The 17710-nt window shown below is 36.6% G+C and overlaps 1 protein-coding gene across 1 annotated transcript in view; it reads right to left on the reverse strand.

Annotated features, from left to right (window-relative positions):
• ANO5 (anoctamin 5) overlaps positions 1 to 17710 on the reverse strand; it is an 86286-nt gene that overhangs the window by 51264 nt on the left and 17312 nt on the right. The window contains exons 4-7 of the mRNA XM_010858408.1: positions 14472 to 14513; positions 11507 to 11620; positions 4864 to 4932; positions 3102 to 3386 (exon numbers count right to left, since the gene is read on the reverse strand). Of these exons, the coding sequence (XP_010856710.1) occupies positions 3102 to 3386; positions 4864 to 4932; positions 11507 to 11620; positions 14472 to 14513 (510 nt within the window). The remainder of the gene's footprint in view (positions 1 to 3101; positions 3387 to 4863; positions 4933 to 11506; positions 11621 to 14471; positions 14514 to 17710) is intronic.

Consider the following 17710-nt stretch of genomic DNA (forward strand, 5'->3'; position numbering starts at 1 on the left):
ACAGACTGGTTTCAAATAGGAAAAGGAGTACGTCAAGGCTGTATATTGTCAGCCTGCTTATTTAACTTATATGCAGAGTACATCATGAGAAACACTGGGCTGGAAGAAACACAAGCTGTAATCAAGATTGGCGGGAGAAATATCAGTAACCTCAGATATGCCTATGACACCACCCTTATGGCAGAAAGTGAAGAGGAACTAAAAAGCCTCTTGATGAAAGTGCAAGAGGAGAGAGAAAATGTTGGCTTAAAGCTCAACATTCAGAAAACGAAGATCATGGCATGTGGTCCCATCATTTCATGGCAGATAGATGGGGAAACAGTGGAAACAGTGTCAGACTTTATTTTCCTGGGCTCCGAAATCACTGCAGATGGTGATTGCAGACAGGAATTTAAAAGACGCTTACTCCTTGAAGGAAAGTTATGACCAACCTAGATAGCATATTGAAAAGCAGAGATATTACTTTGCCAACAAAGGTCCATCTAATCAAGGCTATGGTTTTTCCAGTGGTCATGTATGGATGTGAAAGTTGGACTGTGAAGAAAGCTGAGTGCTGAAGAATTGATGCTTATGAACTGTGGTGTTGGAGAAGACTCTTGAGAGTCCCTTGGACTGCAAGGAGATCCAATCAGTCCATTCTAAAGGAGATCAATCCTGGGATTTCTTTGGAAGGACTGATGCTAAAGTTGAAACTCCAATACTTTGGCCACCTCATGCGAAGAGTTGACTCATTGGAAAAGACTCTGATGCTGGGAGGGATTGGGGACAGGAGGAGAAGGGGACGACAGAGGATGAGATGGCTGGATGGCTTCACCAACTCGATGGACATGCGTTTGAGTGAACTCTGGGAGTTGATGATGGACAGGGAGGCCTGGCGTGCTGCGATTCATGGGGTTGCAAGGAGTCAGACATGAGTGAGCAACTGAACTGCACTGATTTAAATATTTGTTATTATTAACAATACTAGTATTTTAAGGAAACTCAAAACTATTTTGCACATTTGAGGTGTCACTGTTTTAAGCATATACTTGCAAATATGACTAAGAAGAATACAAGTTTGGATACATGCATTTGGTATATGTCAAAATATAAAGAAAGAGAGGAAGGAAGGAAAAAAGAGAGTAAAGAAGGATGGATGGATGTAGGAAGGAACAAACGAACAGACATTTCCCTGGTGCCAAATCTTAAAGCATTTCCTTCAGAGACTTATAATTATAAATTCTTTTTCTCTTCTCTCAGAGATGTATGCAAATCCTTTTAAAAGCTAAATAAACTTCTTGCCAGTTCTCTAACTCAGGAGTGTTTTTCTTAAGTTTTCTAGAAACCATCTCTCTCAAATGAAAACATCAAGGAAGGCAGCATCGCTGTTTCCTTGTCTCTATATGGGAGTGTAGTCTAGGCATCTGGTTCCAAGTTGTAGCTACCTGCTTCACATAGATATATGAGAAGCTTTATTATTATGAACACTTCAATTAGTAGATGAACTTAGAATAAATTATGTGGCAAATAGTACAGCCAAGCCTAATAGAGGGGTCATCTGTGAAATACACATTGTGAGGCTCAAGACATAATCTGCTCAAGACAGATTATCTTGTTTATAAAGCAGACTTGTGAATTGAAACCTGGCTTTCTGATTTCATGCCATGTGCTCAACATCCCCTTAAATGTTGCCTCTTAGATCTGCTATTCCTGCTGCTGGTGCTTTTTAATCCAGGTAAGACAAGGGAGAGAACTTTTAGTTTGTTGATTTGCATTTTTATTTAAATTCTAGGTACTACATTTTGTTTAATATTCCTGTCAGTGAATTTTTCAAAAACCAGATCTAGGGACTAGAAGAATGATTATTTCAAAATCCTTCTTAGACACTTAGGAGTGGTGAATCTAAGTGAATGAAGTTGCTCATTCCTCAAGGAAAGAGTAAGTAATCTCAAGAAGACTCTTGTCTTTGTTAGAACCCTGGTGATTTCATTAGTAGGTAACAGATACATGGGGAAAGAGTAACAAAGAACCTGAATTTTTTTCCTCTAAAGTCAGATCAATAATAATAGGATCTCACACTTAGCAAATCCCTCATGCATTCCCAAAACTACTCAAAGTCATTCACACCTTAACTCATTTAATTCTCAGGGTAACCTATGAGGTGGGCATTACTGTTCTTTTAACAAAAACAAACAGGGGTAAAGAAACGGTGAGAGATTTTTAATGAGAAATTTAAAGATTCTAGGACTACAACCGGAGAGGAAATACTATTATAAAAAAGACTGAAAATGGTTTTAAATGAAAGGAAAAAGCTCTGATGTTTCTCAAATGCTGTCTATTGTGGACAAAATAAAATAATACCTGCCATTTCAATATACAAGGAATGTTGCCTGCCAACAAGCCAGTAACCACTGCAGCCATCCCACAATGGGCAATTCAGGACAGAGAAAAGCAGGATAGGGTCCTACATAGTTAAGAGGTATATCAAAGGAATAATTTCAACGAGCCCAGACTCCAGAATCTTCCTATACCCAGAAGAGCACTAAAATTATTAACTTGAGATATCTGTGTTTTGTGATTAGCAGTAATCTTTTAATGCTCCATTACATGTTTTTTGTTTTTTTTTTTCCTAGCAAAAATTTCTTTTTATCCTGGGTTCTCCATGACCTTTTTGTAACAGTTCCTCAGAGGCTATAGTCTATGACAATGTCCCTGAAAAAAACATAATTCTCAATATTTAGGTTGTGCTTTTTTTTACAGTCAACACCATATGTAAAGAAATTAAAACATTTCATTTCCATTTGGAATGACCAATATTTCTCCTAATGATTTTACAGAAATCTTACAACATCAAAGTCCCCTAGGTCTCAATTAAGTGATTCCCCCAATATTGCATGAGGCCTCTCTTTGCTATATTCACACTGTCAACTTTTCACTTTTAAACAATTTGAGAAGTAGGGAGGTTGACAGGGTTAAGTGGTCCAAGATGGATATTCAAACCTGCCCAGTATCATGGAACACATCAGAGTTTACCCAGAAACACCTTGTAAGTCATAGTATTGCACATGTACACACATAAAAGCACACTTCAAGAGATGTACCCAAAGGTCTTCTCTACCTACAATTCTGTTTCTTGATGAGGATGGAAAGAAGCTTGACTCATCTTTAATGAGGAAGAGCTCTTGCCGATGTCTGCTGAACTGGACAGTGAAATAATCCGGAGTAGGATGCTTCACATCCCTTGGGAGCTTCAGAGGCTCAAGCATACAACTAAAAGGGAGTCTGTCAGCTGAGGGAATATCACTCTCCTTAACAGGCATTTTGATTCCCAACACTTCGGCATAAGTAACTAACACCTCCCAAGGGGCATGGATCTTGACAAAATAAGTCCTTCCATCTTCGGAGTTCTGTATAAAATGGAGGCAAAATAGTGGAAAGATTACTAAATTGATTAAAGAAAGAAAATTTTTATAAAACCCCAAATTAAAGATGTAACAGCATTTTCAATTTTTTGAAAAATTTCAGCAAAATTTCTAGAAGAGTAATGCTTAAAACAGTGGTACATACCTTCTTCTTGTTTAGTTGCTCAGTTGTATCTGGCTCTTTGTAACCCCATGGACTGTAGCCCACCAGGCTCCTCAGTTCACGGGATTTCCCAGGCAAGAATACTGGAGTGGATTGCCATTTCTTTCTCATATATATATGTGAGACATATATATATATATGTATGTATGTATGTATAATATGTGGGTTTTCCTGGTGGCTCAGTGGTAAAGAATCTGCCTGCAATGCAGGAGGGGTACAGGTTCAATCCATGGGTTGGGAAGATCCCCTGGAGAAGGAAATGGCAACCCATTCCAGTATTCTTGCCTGGGAAATCCCATGGATGGAGGAGCCTGGTGGGCTACAGTTCACTGGGTTGCAAAAGAGTCAGATACCACTTGGCAGCTAAAAATAACAACACACACACACATACACATGTATATACACGCACATGCATGTGTGTGAGAAAGAAAGAGACATAGAAAAACAAAGCGAGAGTCTTTTTAAAAATATATTTCAGGGTCAATGTACACTAGCCTGATATCCATAGAAACACATGTGATTCTGGACAATCTCTTAAGTTTTTAACAACTAGCCATTAGCTCAGAACTGTGCTTAGGGTATATGAGAAATACACGCAAAGCATAAGATGTACTTGCTCTTCTTACCCAGTTTCAATGTATTGCCTATACCCAGAAGAACTTTAGGTAACAACAGTTCATTACAAAGGAGAATAGTTAAGTTACAGATAGAATACGTGGTATAATTCATATTTATTAGAGTTTAGTAAGAAAAAAATTCAGCAATAAATACGAAGTAGAGAATAGTAATTTAGAACTAGAGTATTAGAGTTTCATGGACAGGGTTGGATCTGAAATAGGTCTTTAAAAGCAATTTGGAAAAAATTCAATACAACAAGTAAATGGTAGGTTAGGGGAAAAAAATGTCATATTAATGAACAGAAAAATATGTCTAGGCCTTAACTAAAAGTTTGTGTTGCAAGACAGCCAGGTTAACTAGTTAAGGTGTTAGATTATAGGCCGCCTTCAAAATGAGACAGATATGAAACAAAAGCCATGTCTTTCCTTTCTCTGGATCCTGACGAGAACTATGCATGCCTATTTTTAAAGTGTTCCACTCATTACTCATCATCTCAATTTCAGAGCACTGACCTAGTTATTTACCTGAAATATCACAGGCCCTATCAACCCCAGTGTAAATGTCTGTAGGCAGAAAAACTTATTTTGCTCCCAAACACAATCTAGTCAGTCAAAGGTCAGAGTACAAGGAAACAAAACTTAAAAAACCAAGACTCTGGTATAGACTAATAACTACATTTACCATTTTATCTTCAATTTCCAACTCAAGACCAGTTTTTCTGAGATTTTGTTCAAATTGTCTTCTTCTTTCCTATGGAAAAACAAATCAGTAGAATTCTGTAAAATACTTTTATTTGCCCGGTGATAAACAGACTTGTTACACAATGACTGGGCCTTCAGACATTTCTTGGTTGTACATAAAAGCATTCTATATATTACCCCCATCTGAGTGCCATGAATGGCTTTTCACCTGTATTATAATTCATACTATAACTATAAAAATCAATATATCTAGGAATAATCTCCAGGAAATATGCAGGACTACTCTCTGAAAAAAAAAATACAGAAAACTTTACTAAATTAACATAAAACATTTTGATAAACAGAGATATATTACACTTATAGTTGGGAAGACTCAATCCTACAAAGATATCAGATATTTTAAACAAATGACATATTTAATGCAATTTTCAGGCAAAATATCATCATGACTTTTTAATCATGAAGAATAGTTTCACTCAGAAAAAGTAAAATTAAATTTAATTCAATTAAGTGCAAATAATCATTACTTGTGAGCTTTAAAACAATAATTAACTGTTCAAAATGCTTTTGGCTTTAACTGTAAGTGTGAAAAATTGTAACTGTGATTTAAGTATAATTCAAGTATGAGTTAACCCTTATGCAAGTGTGAAAAATTGCAACTGTGACTTAAATGTAAAAAATTATGACATAACTATGAAAAATAGTAAATGAATTTTTAAAAGGTTTTACTAGGATATCACAGGACATATCTTCAAGTGGATATGTCCACCTTGAGAGATCTTCAAACTTTACAAGGAATATAATTTTAATGTGCTCTTTTTCTCCAACATCTAACATTTACAACATGTGAGAATATGTTTATGAACAATTCTCCCCTATCTGATACTTTTTCACAATTGCCCTTCTCCTATGTTACCAAAAGAAAAAGTAGGCTGCAATCCTCCAGGAAAGCAAAACAGAACAAAAAAATAAAGGGCGAGAAGGACATTCAAAGTACATTATCAGTATTAAAAAAGTGAGTAAGTTTAGTTCAGTCACCCAGTCATGTCCAACTTTTTGCAACCCCATGAACTGCAGCACGCCAGGCTTCCCTGTCCATAACCAACTCCTGGAGCTTACTCAAACTCATGTCGATGGAGTCAGTGATGCCATCCAACCATCTCATACTGCCTTCCATCTTTCCCAGCATCAGGGTCTTTTCCAATGTGTGGAAAAGACATTTCCATCAAGTGGCCAAAGTATTGGAGTTTCAGCTTTAGCATTCAGCTTTAGCACTGATTTCCTTTAAGATTGACTGGTTTGATCTCCTTGCAGTCCAAGGGACTGTCAAGAGTCTTCTCTAACACCACAGTTCAATAGCATTAACTCTTTGGTGCTCAGCTTTCTTTATACTCCAACTCTCACATCCACACATGACTACTGGAAAAACCATAGCTTTGACTAGATGGACTTTTGTCGGCAAAGTAATGTCTCTCCTTTTTAATATGCTGTCTATGTTGCTCACAGGTTTTCTTCCAAAAAAAGTGAATACCTCCTCTCATTACAGTAACAAATGCTTTTGTGAGACACGTAGACACCAGTTCTCTGACTTCAGTAAAATTGAAAGCTGAGCTAAGTATTGTTAGGTGATAGACCACTAAATATTACTTTTATGACAAATCACTTTGTAATTTGCAGCTGTAATTCAGGAGTTCACCCAAAAAAGATTAAAGCTGCTAAAGCAGTACCATTTCTATTCCAATCTACTTATTTATTTGAACAAGCCTAATTTATACTAACATGAAAAAAAGAATATACTTGAAGGAGAAGCATCTCATTCTAGGAATAATTCTCATTCATCTACACATAAAGAAAATTTGGTTGGGCTTCCCTGGTGGCTCAGTGCTGAGGAGTTGCCTGCCAGGGCAGATGACATGGGTTCAGCACCTAATCCCGGAGGATCCCGCACGCCACAGAGCAACTGCGCTTGTGTGCCTCAGCTACTGAGCCTGTGCTCTCGAGTCTGGGAGTAGCAACTACTGAAGCCCACGTGCTGCAGCTACTGAAGTCCAAGCACCTGGCACTCATGCTCCTCAACAAGAGAAGCCACCGCAACGAGAAGCCTGAAAACCACACGAGTGAACAGCTGCTGAGAGCCGCAGCTAGAGGAAAATCTGTGCAGCAGCAGTGAAGACCAAGCGCAGTCACATATGAATAAATTAACAAAATTATTAAAAGAAAAAGAAGATATTGTTTAAAGCCCCCGCATTCATTTCATTAACTGATGCATTTAGGATGAGTTTACTTTTGATGTTTGATAATTACTTGTCAAATATTGTAGTATTTCAAGGTTTACCAATTATGCACTTGTACAACTGTATTAAAAAAAAAAAAACCCTCAAAAAACAAATGAAAAAGCTTAAGGCTTAGACCGTTCTGATAAAGAAATAAAAACCCTTCAATGTATATACACATTTGTTATAGCAAACTTGACTGAACAAATGATAGAAGCCTCTTTAAATATAAAACACATTTAAATTAGGAAAAAATTACACAGAAAAAAGTGGAAGGAAAATTTTAGGTGGAAAAAAGTAAATTATGTAAAATTTGAAGTGTTAAAAAAGAATTTCTTCATATAATTCACTTTTTAAAAATAAATGATGATGGGTGCCAAATTGCCATGACATTTACCTTCTAGGGATATAAATTAAAAAGTGATTTAACTGGACCATTTACAGTACACTATAAATTCTGTCCTTTGTAACTACTGAATATATGATAAATAACTGTAGATGAGGAAGACTTGTAGATGAATCAGGCTTTGGGGAGAAGTCCAGGAGTTCATTTTAGACCTGTTGAGTCTGAGATTCTGTAAGACTTCCGAGTAGAGATACAGAACAGCCATATAGGAAAGAAGTATGAAGTGGAAAAGTAAACAGAATTAGCACCAACATGGTCTTAAATTTTAAAACTGTGAGACTGGATGTATCATCAAAGAAATCAATGTAGACTGAGACAAGAAGAGGATCAAGGACAGAGCCTACGGCACTATGCTAACAAGGGATCAGGCAGAAGAAAAGATTGAAAAGGGGTGGCTAGTGAAATAAGAAGAAAACTGAAAGAATCTGGAGACTTGGAAGCCACGTCAAGAATGTGCAGCATAGAGAAAGGAAAGCTAAGTGGTGGCAGATGCTGCTAACAGGTCAAGCAAAATGAGGGTTGAGACTTGAACACTAGATTCATTTATATAAAGATAAGCAGAGTGGGTGAGGTTAAGGCCTGATAGGAATGGGTTTAAGAGAAAACTGAGCCAAAAGAAAATTGAGAAATTGACAGTAGCTGGCAGGGAAACTAGGATCAAGAGAAGGTTTTTTGTTCTTGCTTTTTTAATTTTTATTTTTTAAATAAGGAACAATTAACAGCACATTCACTTGTTGAAAGAAATGATTCAGTAAAGAATGACACAAAATGCAGTTTAAGGGAGAAAGAATTATAAAAGCAACATCCCTAAGTAGGCATACTATAACAGGCTTAAAACGTATTCTTAGAGAGGCCTGCCTGCAAGGTTGGTTCTGGTGTTTGGAAACTGGTTTTGGGGAGTGTTCCCACCACTCTCAGAACTACTGAGAGTGGCTGACTTCACTTCACCTATGACACAGTTTTGTACACAGTTTTGTCACAAATGACATAGTTTGTACAAAACTATGTCATTTATACTGAACACCTGCTTCCCTTTAGGACTATGAAATATCGGTATGAGCTCAGCAGAAGGTGACAAGTAAAATCCTACAGTAAAATCCTACAGCGCTGCATCATTAATGAGCTTCCCTAGCAGTCAACGGGAGAAGGCAATGGCATCCCACTCCAGTACTGTTGCCCGGAAAATCCCATGGATGGAGAAGCCTGGTAGGCTGCAGTCCATGGGGTGGCACAGAGTTGGACACGACTGAAGCGACTTAGCAGCAGTAGCAGCAGCAGTCAACACTTCCAGTGCAATGTCACACACTGTCGCTAGAAAAATCAAGTGCATCCCATGAGTCCCCTCCACCTGGTGAGAACTCTTACAGCTTGTATCTGATTTTCTCTGGATTTTGTCCCATACATTCTTTTCCTTTTGCTGATTTTGCTTTACTTATTTCATTGCAATATATCATAGCCATTGAGTGTGGCTGCATGCTGTGTTCTGTGAGGTCTTTTACTGAATCAGCAAACCTGGGGTAGTCTTTCTGATCCCTAAAAATGGATTCAGGACACAAGCAGAGTTCTTGGCTTTAGACAGAAGGACAGACAGCTCATCTGTGGTAACAGAAAGAAATGCAGATTACACAGATGAAGATACTGGTAGAGGGACAGACATGATAATGAAAATTAATAATTTCTCTTCTACTTGCTTCAGTTTTCTCAGTGACTTAGAAAAGTGGTCAGACAAGCTTGAAAATAAGGAGGATACATCCAAGATAAGAGAGAGAAAAGGTTATAAAACAGTCATCCAGCAGATTGGGAAATCGAATAATTTAAAGAAGTAAAGTGTGACTGCCAGATAGCATTAGGAACCTAGTTGAGGTCCATTGGCACAAACACGAGATAAAGTCAGTAAGTGAGATATATCTCTTTCTTTCTGATGGTTCTAGCATGTAGTAGGTAGACAGCTGGGTTTAATGAAGTTGTTTTGCAAAGTTAAGTATGACTGAGAGAGGAGCAAGGGGTTCGATGGCATATACCATAAAGTATAATTTGATATGAGATTTAAACTGAACAAGCATAAAAAAGAGCATAAAGATAAGGAGCAGCAGTAAGAAGATTAACATAATTATATTTAATCTGGTCCTGGTGAGTTGAAGGAAGAAGGGTATTAGTCAGACAGGTGGATACTTGGTATGAGATTGTAAAGAGTTGTAGCCATTAGTAATGGCAAGTTCTAGGGGAATGAAAGGCTGAGTTAGAGACTAAGATAACTGGAAAAGGGAGTTCAAGGAACACAGAGGCCAGGATGCCAAAATAATCATCTATATATGCACTGAGATTATAAATACGTAAAAAAGGAGCTTGGGTGTAGAGTAATAGTGAACCAGGAGCTAAAATTGTTGAGAAACTTTTTGTTAACAAAATCTTCCCTGTTGGAAGATCAGGGACGGAATAAGGGCAGCAACAATGCTGGGTAGTGATAACTCTGATGAGATTTAAAGCTCAGGAGTTTTAGGGCTAAGCAAGGGAGGACGGACTGGAATCAACAAGATACAAGGAGAGCAGGCATTCATCCATCTCCGGAAAAACAGTCTGCAGGGGAAAAACCGCCACCACTTAAGAGGGCTGCTGGGGAAGGCATCAAATCCCCAAGAGGAGCTAGGCTTGAAGAACATTCAGACAAGAGCTGAAAGTGGTGACAGTGAATGAATTTTAGTGCCCTAGTGAAAGAGTTTCCAGGGAAAGAGTAGAAGAAAAGGACAGGGAGGGATATGTACAGGAACTTACATAATATCTCTAGTTTTGTCCTTTATGGGACATTTATTTCTGATGTTAAGCATGTTAGTAAATGTGTGTTTATATGCTTACCCATTGCTGTTGTTCAGTCACTAAGTCATATCCAACTCTTTGAGGCCCCATGTACTGCTGCTGCTAAGTCACTTCAGTCGTGTCCGACTCTGTGTGACCCCATAGACAGCAGCCCACCAGGCTCCCCCGTCCCTGGGATTCTCCAGGCAAGAATACTGGAGTAGGTTGCCATTTCCTTCTCCAATGCACGAAAGTGAAAAGTGAAAGTGAAGCCGCTCAGTCGTGTCCAACTCTTTGCGACCCCATGGACTGCAGCCTACCAGGCTCCTCTGACAATGGGATTTTCCAGGCAAGAGTACTGGAGTGGGGTGTCATTTCCTGCTCTGCCCATGGACTGCAGGACACCTCAAATATTTAATGGCTCAATCAGCAAAGAATCTGCCTGCAAAGCAGGCGACCCAGGTTCAATCCCTGGGTCAGGAAAATCCCCTGGAGAAGGAAATGGCAACCCACTCCAGCATTCTTGTCTGGAAAATCCCATGGACAGAGGACCCCAGTGGGCTACACAGTCCATGGGGTCGCAAAAGAGTTGGACACAACTTAGGGACTAAACCAACCAACCAATATTTATTAAGCATCCATTATTCTCCAACTACTCCTCTAGGCATTTGAGTATACAGTAACAAACAAGACAAAGTCTTTGGTTTTGTGAACTTACTTTATGGTGTTGGAGACAGTAAACAAGTGGAAAAAAACCACAAATAACGTAAGTTTAGAAAGTGATAATGTAAGTTCAGAAAGAACATAATGTCAAGGCTATTTCAGATAGAATGGATTACTGAAAGCTGAAATGAAATTGAATACAAAAGATAAATATTATATTCATACATACACCTCAGATTCTGGTGGTCACATTTAAGAACAAAGGTGAACTACAAAGAGAAGCCACTGTCCAAAATGTTAAAAAAAAATTGAAATTACATATGCATTTTTGGGTTGCATATTTTGTAGTCTTTCTACTCAGTTTCTGCTTCCAGAAATACTCTGGGGCCGCTAACTTTTACAAAATAATTTCAGTGGAAACATCCCTGTCAAATTATGGAATGTGCTTCTTTTTATTATTCCCATCTCTCTCTCTCGTAAGTACTTACCGCCTTTAATTCTGCTTCTTTCTTTATGTCATCAACGTAGGAAAGCACAAAATCAATTTTCCTAATCCCATCTCTGAAGAAGATAGAATCTTTGCTTTGTTCATCTTTTTTAAACTGCAGGAGACATGAATGTCACAGCTTTAAATTACAGTTTTATTTTCAGATGGCAAAAAAAAATGAAAGAAATTAAAATTTGGTCACCATCTAATTTCATTTTCAGAAAATGACAGATGAAGACAGAGCTTTCATCAATGGAAGATCATGCTTATTTTAGAAAGTCACATTCATAAAGAAGTTACATATTAAACAATGAAGACTCAAGATGAAACGAACCATATTGACTACATGCACATATAATAAAAATGCTACAATTATACCAAAATACAAAATGAATACATGTATACATTGATCCCAAAAGCATATTCAGAAAGAGACTTGTTGCTTCATTAAGCAAAATATCAATTAGTCCAACAAATAATTCATGGTCACATACTATTTTAGGGGTATAATTAATTACAGACTAATTCATGAATTAGTGCAAGAACACTGCAAGAACAAAAACATAATTAATGCTCATGCTATGTTTTCATAAAATTTCTACTTTTTAATTAACTTTTTGAAGGGTTAAAATAAAATCAAGATGCAACTGAAAATTAGAAAGCAAGTTAGCTTGCTATCTGGCTTCAATTCAAATACACTTGCACACAAATCTCCTTTTCAACATCAATGATTTAAGTGAGCCAAAATCAATCCATTGTTTAAATCTGTGTTATCAATTCTCTCAGTAAAATGGTCAAACTTGCAAATTTACCCATCACATGTATAGTTCATTAATTCCTCCCCTTTCAAAACTACAAAAACATCAGAGCTTCAAAAAGAGATTTTAAGTTTGACTGATTTGGTCCTCTTGGGAGTTTACATATAATATGTAATAGTTAATATTTGGAACAGTCCACATATAATACCTAGAATGATGTAAACAGATGATACAGTGCATATCAGTGATCTCTCTAACCCTGTGATGCAAATTCATAATATAGACAACTTTCCAACTGCTTGAGCTAACTAGTGAATGGGGAACTGGGTGTTTAATTTTCATAACTGTATTTATTTCAGTGTATGAGTTTCTTTTATGGTATTCTATGCTGTTTTTCATTCAAGTCAGGCCAGGCAAATCACCCATAAAAAGGACTGGATATAAATCAGTCAAGTAAGAATAAGAAAAAAAATCTCATGTTTGATCTGTGGTTTATGAACAGAATAACTGTATTTTAGTTATATGAATGCATAACTGGTATGTCTCAGAAAGAACTAGCTCCCAATGCATAGGAGGAAATGAGTGAAAAAAGAATGAAGAAACAAAAAATACTCAAGGAGTGTAGAGATTACATATCAAGATTTAGTTATTTAAATGTTATGTCTCAGTTTTTTGCACCCCAAAGGATACATAGTCATCTCTCTTCTCATAAAAGTAAAAAAAAAAAACAAATGAAAAATTCAAACTGTCATGTTATAGATCTTGATTATAAATCACTAAATAAAAGTGAACAAAATGAAAAATTATTTGAGCTCTTGTAAGTTGTCACAGGATTAGCATATTTTATGAAGTTCCCAAACTGGGGAAGGGAAAATAATACTAATTAGATTAAATGCAATCAAAGCAAAAAATTAGAGGGAAAAATAATAATCTTTTTGCTCTAAGTCTGGGTCAGTCATATTTTGTCTGGTAGAGTTTTTTTTTTTTTTAATGACATACATTGGTAAGAATTCATATTTGAACAGCTAAATTTAGGTCCACAAAGAGAAGTTCTGGTGACAGAAGATGTGCATATAGAAATCAACAAAAATCACACTCAGAGTTTTTTTCCATTAGGGAACAAACAAAGCAGCTAGACTATTTAATCCAATTATTTCCTGAACGTTCAGTCGAAATGTGCTGTGCTTAGTTGCTCACTTGTGTCCAACTCTTTGCAACCCCACGGGCTGTAGTCTGCCAGGCTCCTCTGTCCATGAGCATATGTAATTCCCTTCTCTCAAAAACCAAAGGCTACCTAGAAAAACCCACATTTCTATCATTATGTCATTCCCTAACTATACACTGTAAAAATTTTTTTAAATACAGAGAAATCACCGGTAGCCCTGTAAACACTATGAGGAGAATCCCACGGATGGAGGAGCCTGGTGGGCTGCAGTCCATGGGGTCGCAAAGAGTTGGACATGACTGAGCGGCTTCACTTTCACTTTTCATTTTCAGGCATTGGAGAAGGAAATGGCAACCCACTCCAGTGCTCTTGCCTGGAGAATCCCAGGGACGGGGGAGCCTGGTGGGCTGCCGTCTATGGGGTCGCACAGAGTCGGACACGACTGAAGTGACTTAGCAGCAGCAGCAGCAGCAGCAGACATCCTTAGCACTGTTCACAGAAACTGGCTGAAGTCAACTGGGGCAAAAAAACATGATAATTTTGTTACACGTAACTGAAAACTATGAAAACATCTCATTCTTTTGCAGAAAACATGACAGTAAGATCACTTTTTTTTGCAGTGTGTGTGTGTGTATCTTTTTATTTATATTTGATTGTATTTGTGTTTGTTCTTGGAAATGCCTGTTTATAGTGAGGCAAACATCTGTGTGGCTATTGAATGAGGTAGTTATTCTGAGGTTCATAAACCTCAGAATTCTTCATGGGAATTCATAAACTTCTGAAACTGTATGTAAATTGAAAGTGTGTAAGTGCAAGTGCACGTATTTATGTGTTTGCAATTACAATTTTTTAAGGAAGAGGTTCCAAAGCTTAAATCAGACCCCAAAAAGATTATGAATCACCATTCTAAAATCTCAGTTGTCTGGGGAATAGGAACCAATGACAAACACCCTCAAATTAATAGCATTCATTACAACAAAAATGACTCAGGCTAGCAATGTAGCCATCCAAAGCACAGGCAGTTATCATTCCACGCTGGTTACCAGAAGACGACGCCTCAGGAACAAATTGAATCGCTTGGCAGACTGTGAAGCAATCAATAGAATGTTAGCAAATCCTGCCCAGAATTAAAGAAGAGTTCCCCCAAAACAGACATGCAAACAAACAAACCCCAGTATGATCGCTCAAGTGAATATGCATGTGTATGTGTAATACTTGAGATTTGGAAGGTGGGAGAAGACAGTAAGAAGAAAAGAAGAACAAAAATAGGAAGAAGACAATAAATGAAAGAAAAATAGGGGACTTTGAAGTAAATTTCCCTAAATCCTTTTACAGTAACTTTAAATAATATACATTTGTGGGCCTGGATTAAGAAAGAAAGAACAGAAAAAATAATGAAGGAAAACATGAGAATGGAAATGTAAAGTAGAATAGATGTAGTAGAAATTCTGTTATGTATGCTTATATACATCAGGCAAAGAAAGCAAAATTATTACAGTTATTCTGGGACCATGTATGGTATGAAAAGCTCACCCAATAATGTAAAATATTTCATTACTGAAAAAAAATACTGAAATTACCATTACCATATAAGTGTGTGTGTAATTGCTTTTTTTTTAGAAAGAGGTTCCAAGCTTTAATCAGATCTAAAAGATTAATGATCTTTCATTACAATTAAAATATTTCACTATCAGAATACTAGGGGGGGAAAAAGTAACTTAATTACTTAAATGCTGAGTTGTCTTCAATCTTCAGTTACCATTATCTTTAGAATACCAAAGCAATTCACTACAAAACATCTGGGATAATCAATGATATTTGGAAGGAAAACAACCTATGGCACAAAAAGGCAAGTACTATATTTCACAGTAAAATGAAATTATAAATTATCTAATTAAATTATCAATAAAGAATTTCAGTTCTTGCCATACAAAGTTTTGTTTAAACTGTTGTCTTTCTGGAAAATGCTAAAGAGACCCAGCAACTGGTGGCTAAGCTGGGAAAGTCTCAGCTCTGTAAACTGAACAGCCTACTATGTACAGATGACTTAATACTGCCATTATTTAAAAAAAAAAGAAGACAGATACATGATGGATGTTGGTCACTGTATAAAGCATATTATTTTGTGTTGGGCTGAAATATTTCAACTTAGCACTTTAATTTTCTTGGCATCTTTCATGAGATGCACAAGTTACTGCTTTTCTCAGATGTTTTGCCAGAAGTCATCACAAAATTGTTAAGGGAAATGAAACACTCATACTCTAAGAAGCCACATAGGACCATATTATGACTTTCACGGGTCCCTTTTTCTATTAAAATTTTTAATAAAAAATAATAATATGATTATACTTTTTTTTACTGATTTTAAAATATATTAAAATTAAAACATTTCCACGGGCTCCAAAAAGTATTTTGTGGCTCCCATGCCTGTAATAAGTTGGCCCTGGAGTCATGGTTTAACTAGTACCACCACATTAAGAATGTTGAGTATGCAAGGTATAAAAATTTACCTAAATGACTGGTAAAAAGCCTTCTGTGATAAATACATCTAATGTCAAGTTACTTTGCAGCCTTTCCAATACACGATATCCTCACAATATAAAAATCAGTGAGCTCAGTATCAACAGCTGGTCCTGAAAAAGTACTGACTTAACATTTCTAAAAATTAATTTTAAATATATTAAATGAAGATCACCAAAGGACTTGATTACAAAATGATACAACTAACATTCCATAGACTAAAAATTTAGAATTAATAACTTTATTATACATTGCCATCATGTGCCGAATATGTTCACTTTTCATTACAAAATAGTAACACTAAACCTACTAAAAATGTATTTTTAAAATCATTCCTATTTCCTTGCACTTTGTAACCATTTGGCGTATTTACTTCTAGTTTTATCTAAGCACTGAATTTTTTAATATAATAAATGGCTACATGTAATCCACACATTTTTCTTGCCTTTTTAATAATATTACCATGATATTTAGTTTTCATATTATTATAAACTTACCATAAGCACAATTTGTCTGTGTCTTTTCAATTCATTAAATTTAATCTAATTTATTTGTAAAAAGATATGTCAGAGCCTCTTCTCCATAAATAGCTTTGAAAACTTTTATTACTGGTGCTACACAGGAGTCGGCAATAACATCTTTCTTTCATTACACATAACTTGAACACCTTAAGGCCTAACTTTTGAATTGTTATGCCAGGTGTTTTAAATCTGTATATTTTTAAAATCCAAGATAGAGATAAGAGAGAGAGAGAAAGAGTAATGTCCAATTGGAAATGAAAAAATATATATATTTACATGAGGATCAAAAATATGAAGCATCTATGGGCAGATTTAACATATATGTATAATACTTGCACATTAAAAATGAAAATACTGCTGATATATACTAAAACATATCAAAACAGAGATATATTTTATGTTCATGTATTTTTGAAAAGGGTCAATATTGTTAAGATGTAAATTCTCCTGAAATTAATCTATAGATTCTAGGCAATACCAATCAAAACACCAAAAATAATTTTTTTAGACTTGTCAAGCTGATTGTAAAATTTATATGAAAAATGTAGATTTTAGAGTAGCCAAACAATTTTGATAAAGAAGAATAAATTGAAAATAATCTGATTTTCATACGTTTACTACAAAGTGAAAGCAGAGACATTACTTTGTCAACAAAGGTTCTTCTAGCCAAGGCTATGGTTTTTCCAGTAGTCATGTATGCATGTGAGAGCTGGACTATAAAGAAAGCTTCAGTTCAGTTCAGTTCAGTTGCTCAGTCGTGTCTGACTCTTTGCGACCCCATGAATTGCAGCACGCCAGGCCTCCCTGTCCATCACCAACTCCCGGAGTTCACTCAAACTCTTGTCCATCGAGTCGGTGATGCCATCCAGCCATCTCATCGTCTGTCGTCCCCTTCTCCTCCTGCCCCCAATCCCTCCCAGCATCAGAGTCTTTTCCAATGAGTCAATTCTTCGCATGAGGTGGCCAAAGTATTGGAGTTTCAGCTTTAGCATCATTCCTTCCAAAGAACACCCAGGGCTGATCTCCTTTAGAATGGACCAGGTGGATCTCCTTGCAGTCCAAGGGACTCTCAAGAGTCTTCTCCAACACCACAGTTCAAAAGCATCAGTTCTTCGGCACCCAGCTTTCTTCACAGTCCAACTTTCATATCCATACATGACCATTGGAAAAACCACAGCCTTGACTAGATGGACCTTTGTTGGCAAAGTAATGTCTCTGCTTTTGAATATGCTATCTAGGTT

Source organism: Bison bison, unplaced genomic scaffold, assembly GCF_000754665.1.
Source record: "Bison bison bison isolate TAMUID 2011002044 unplaced genomic scaffold, Bison_UMD1.0 scf7180017864388, whole genome shotgun sequence".
Lineage (NCBI taxonomy): Eukaryota > Metazoa > Chordata > Mammalia > Artiodactyla > Bovidae > Bison > Bison bison.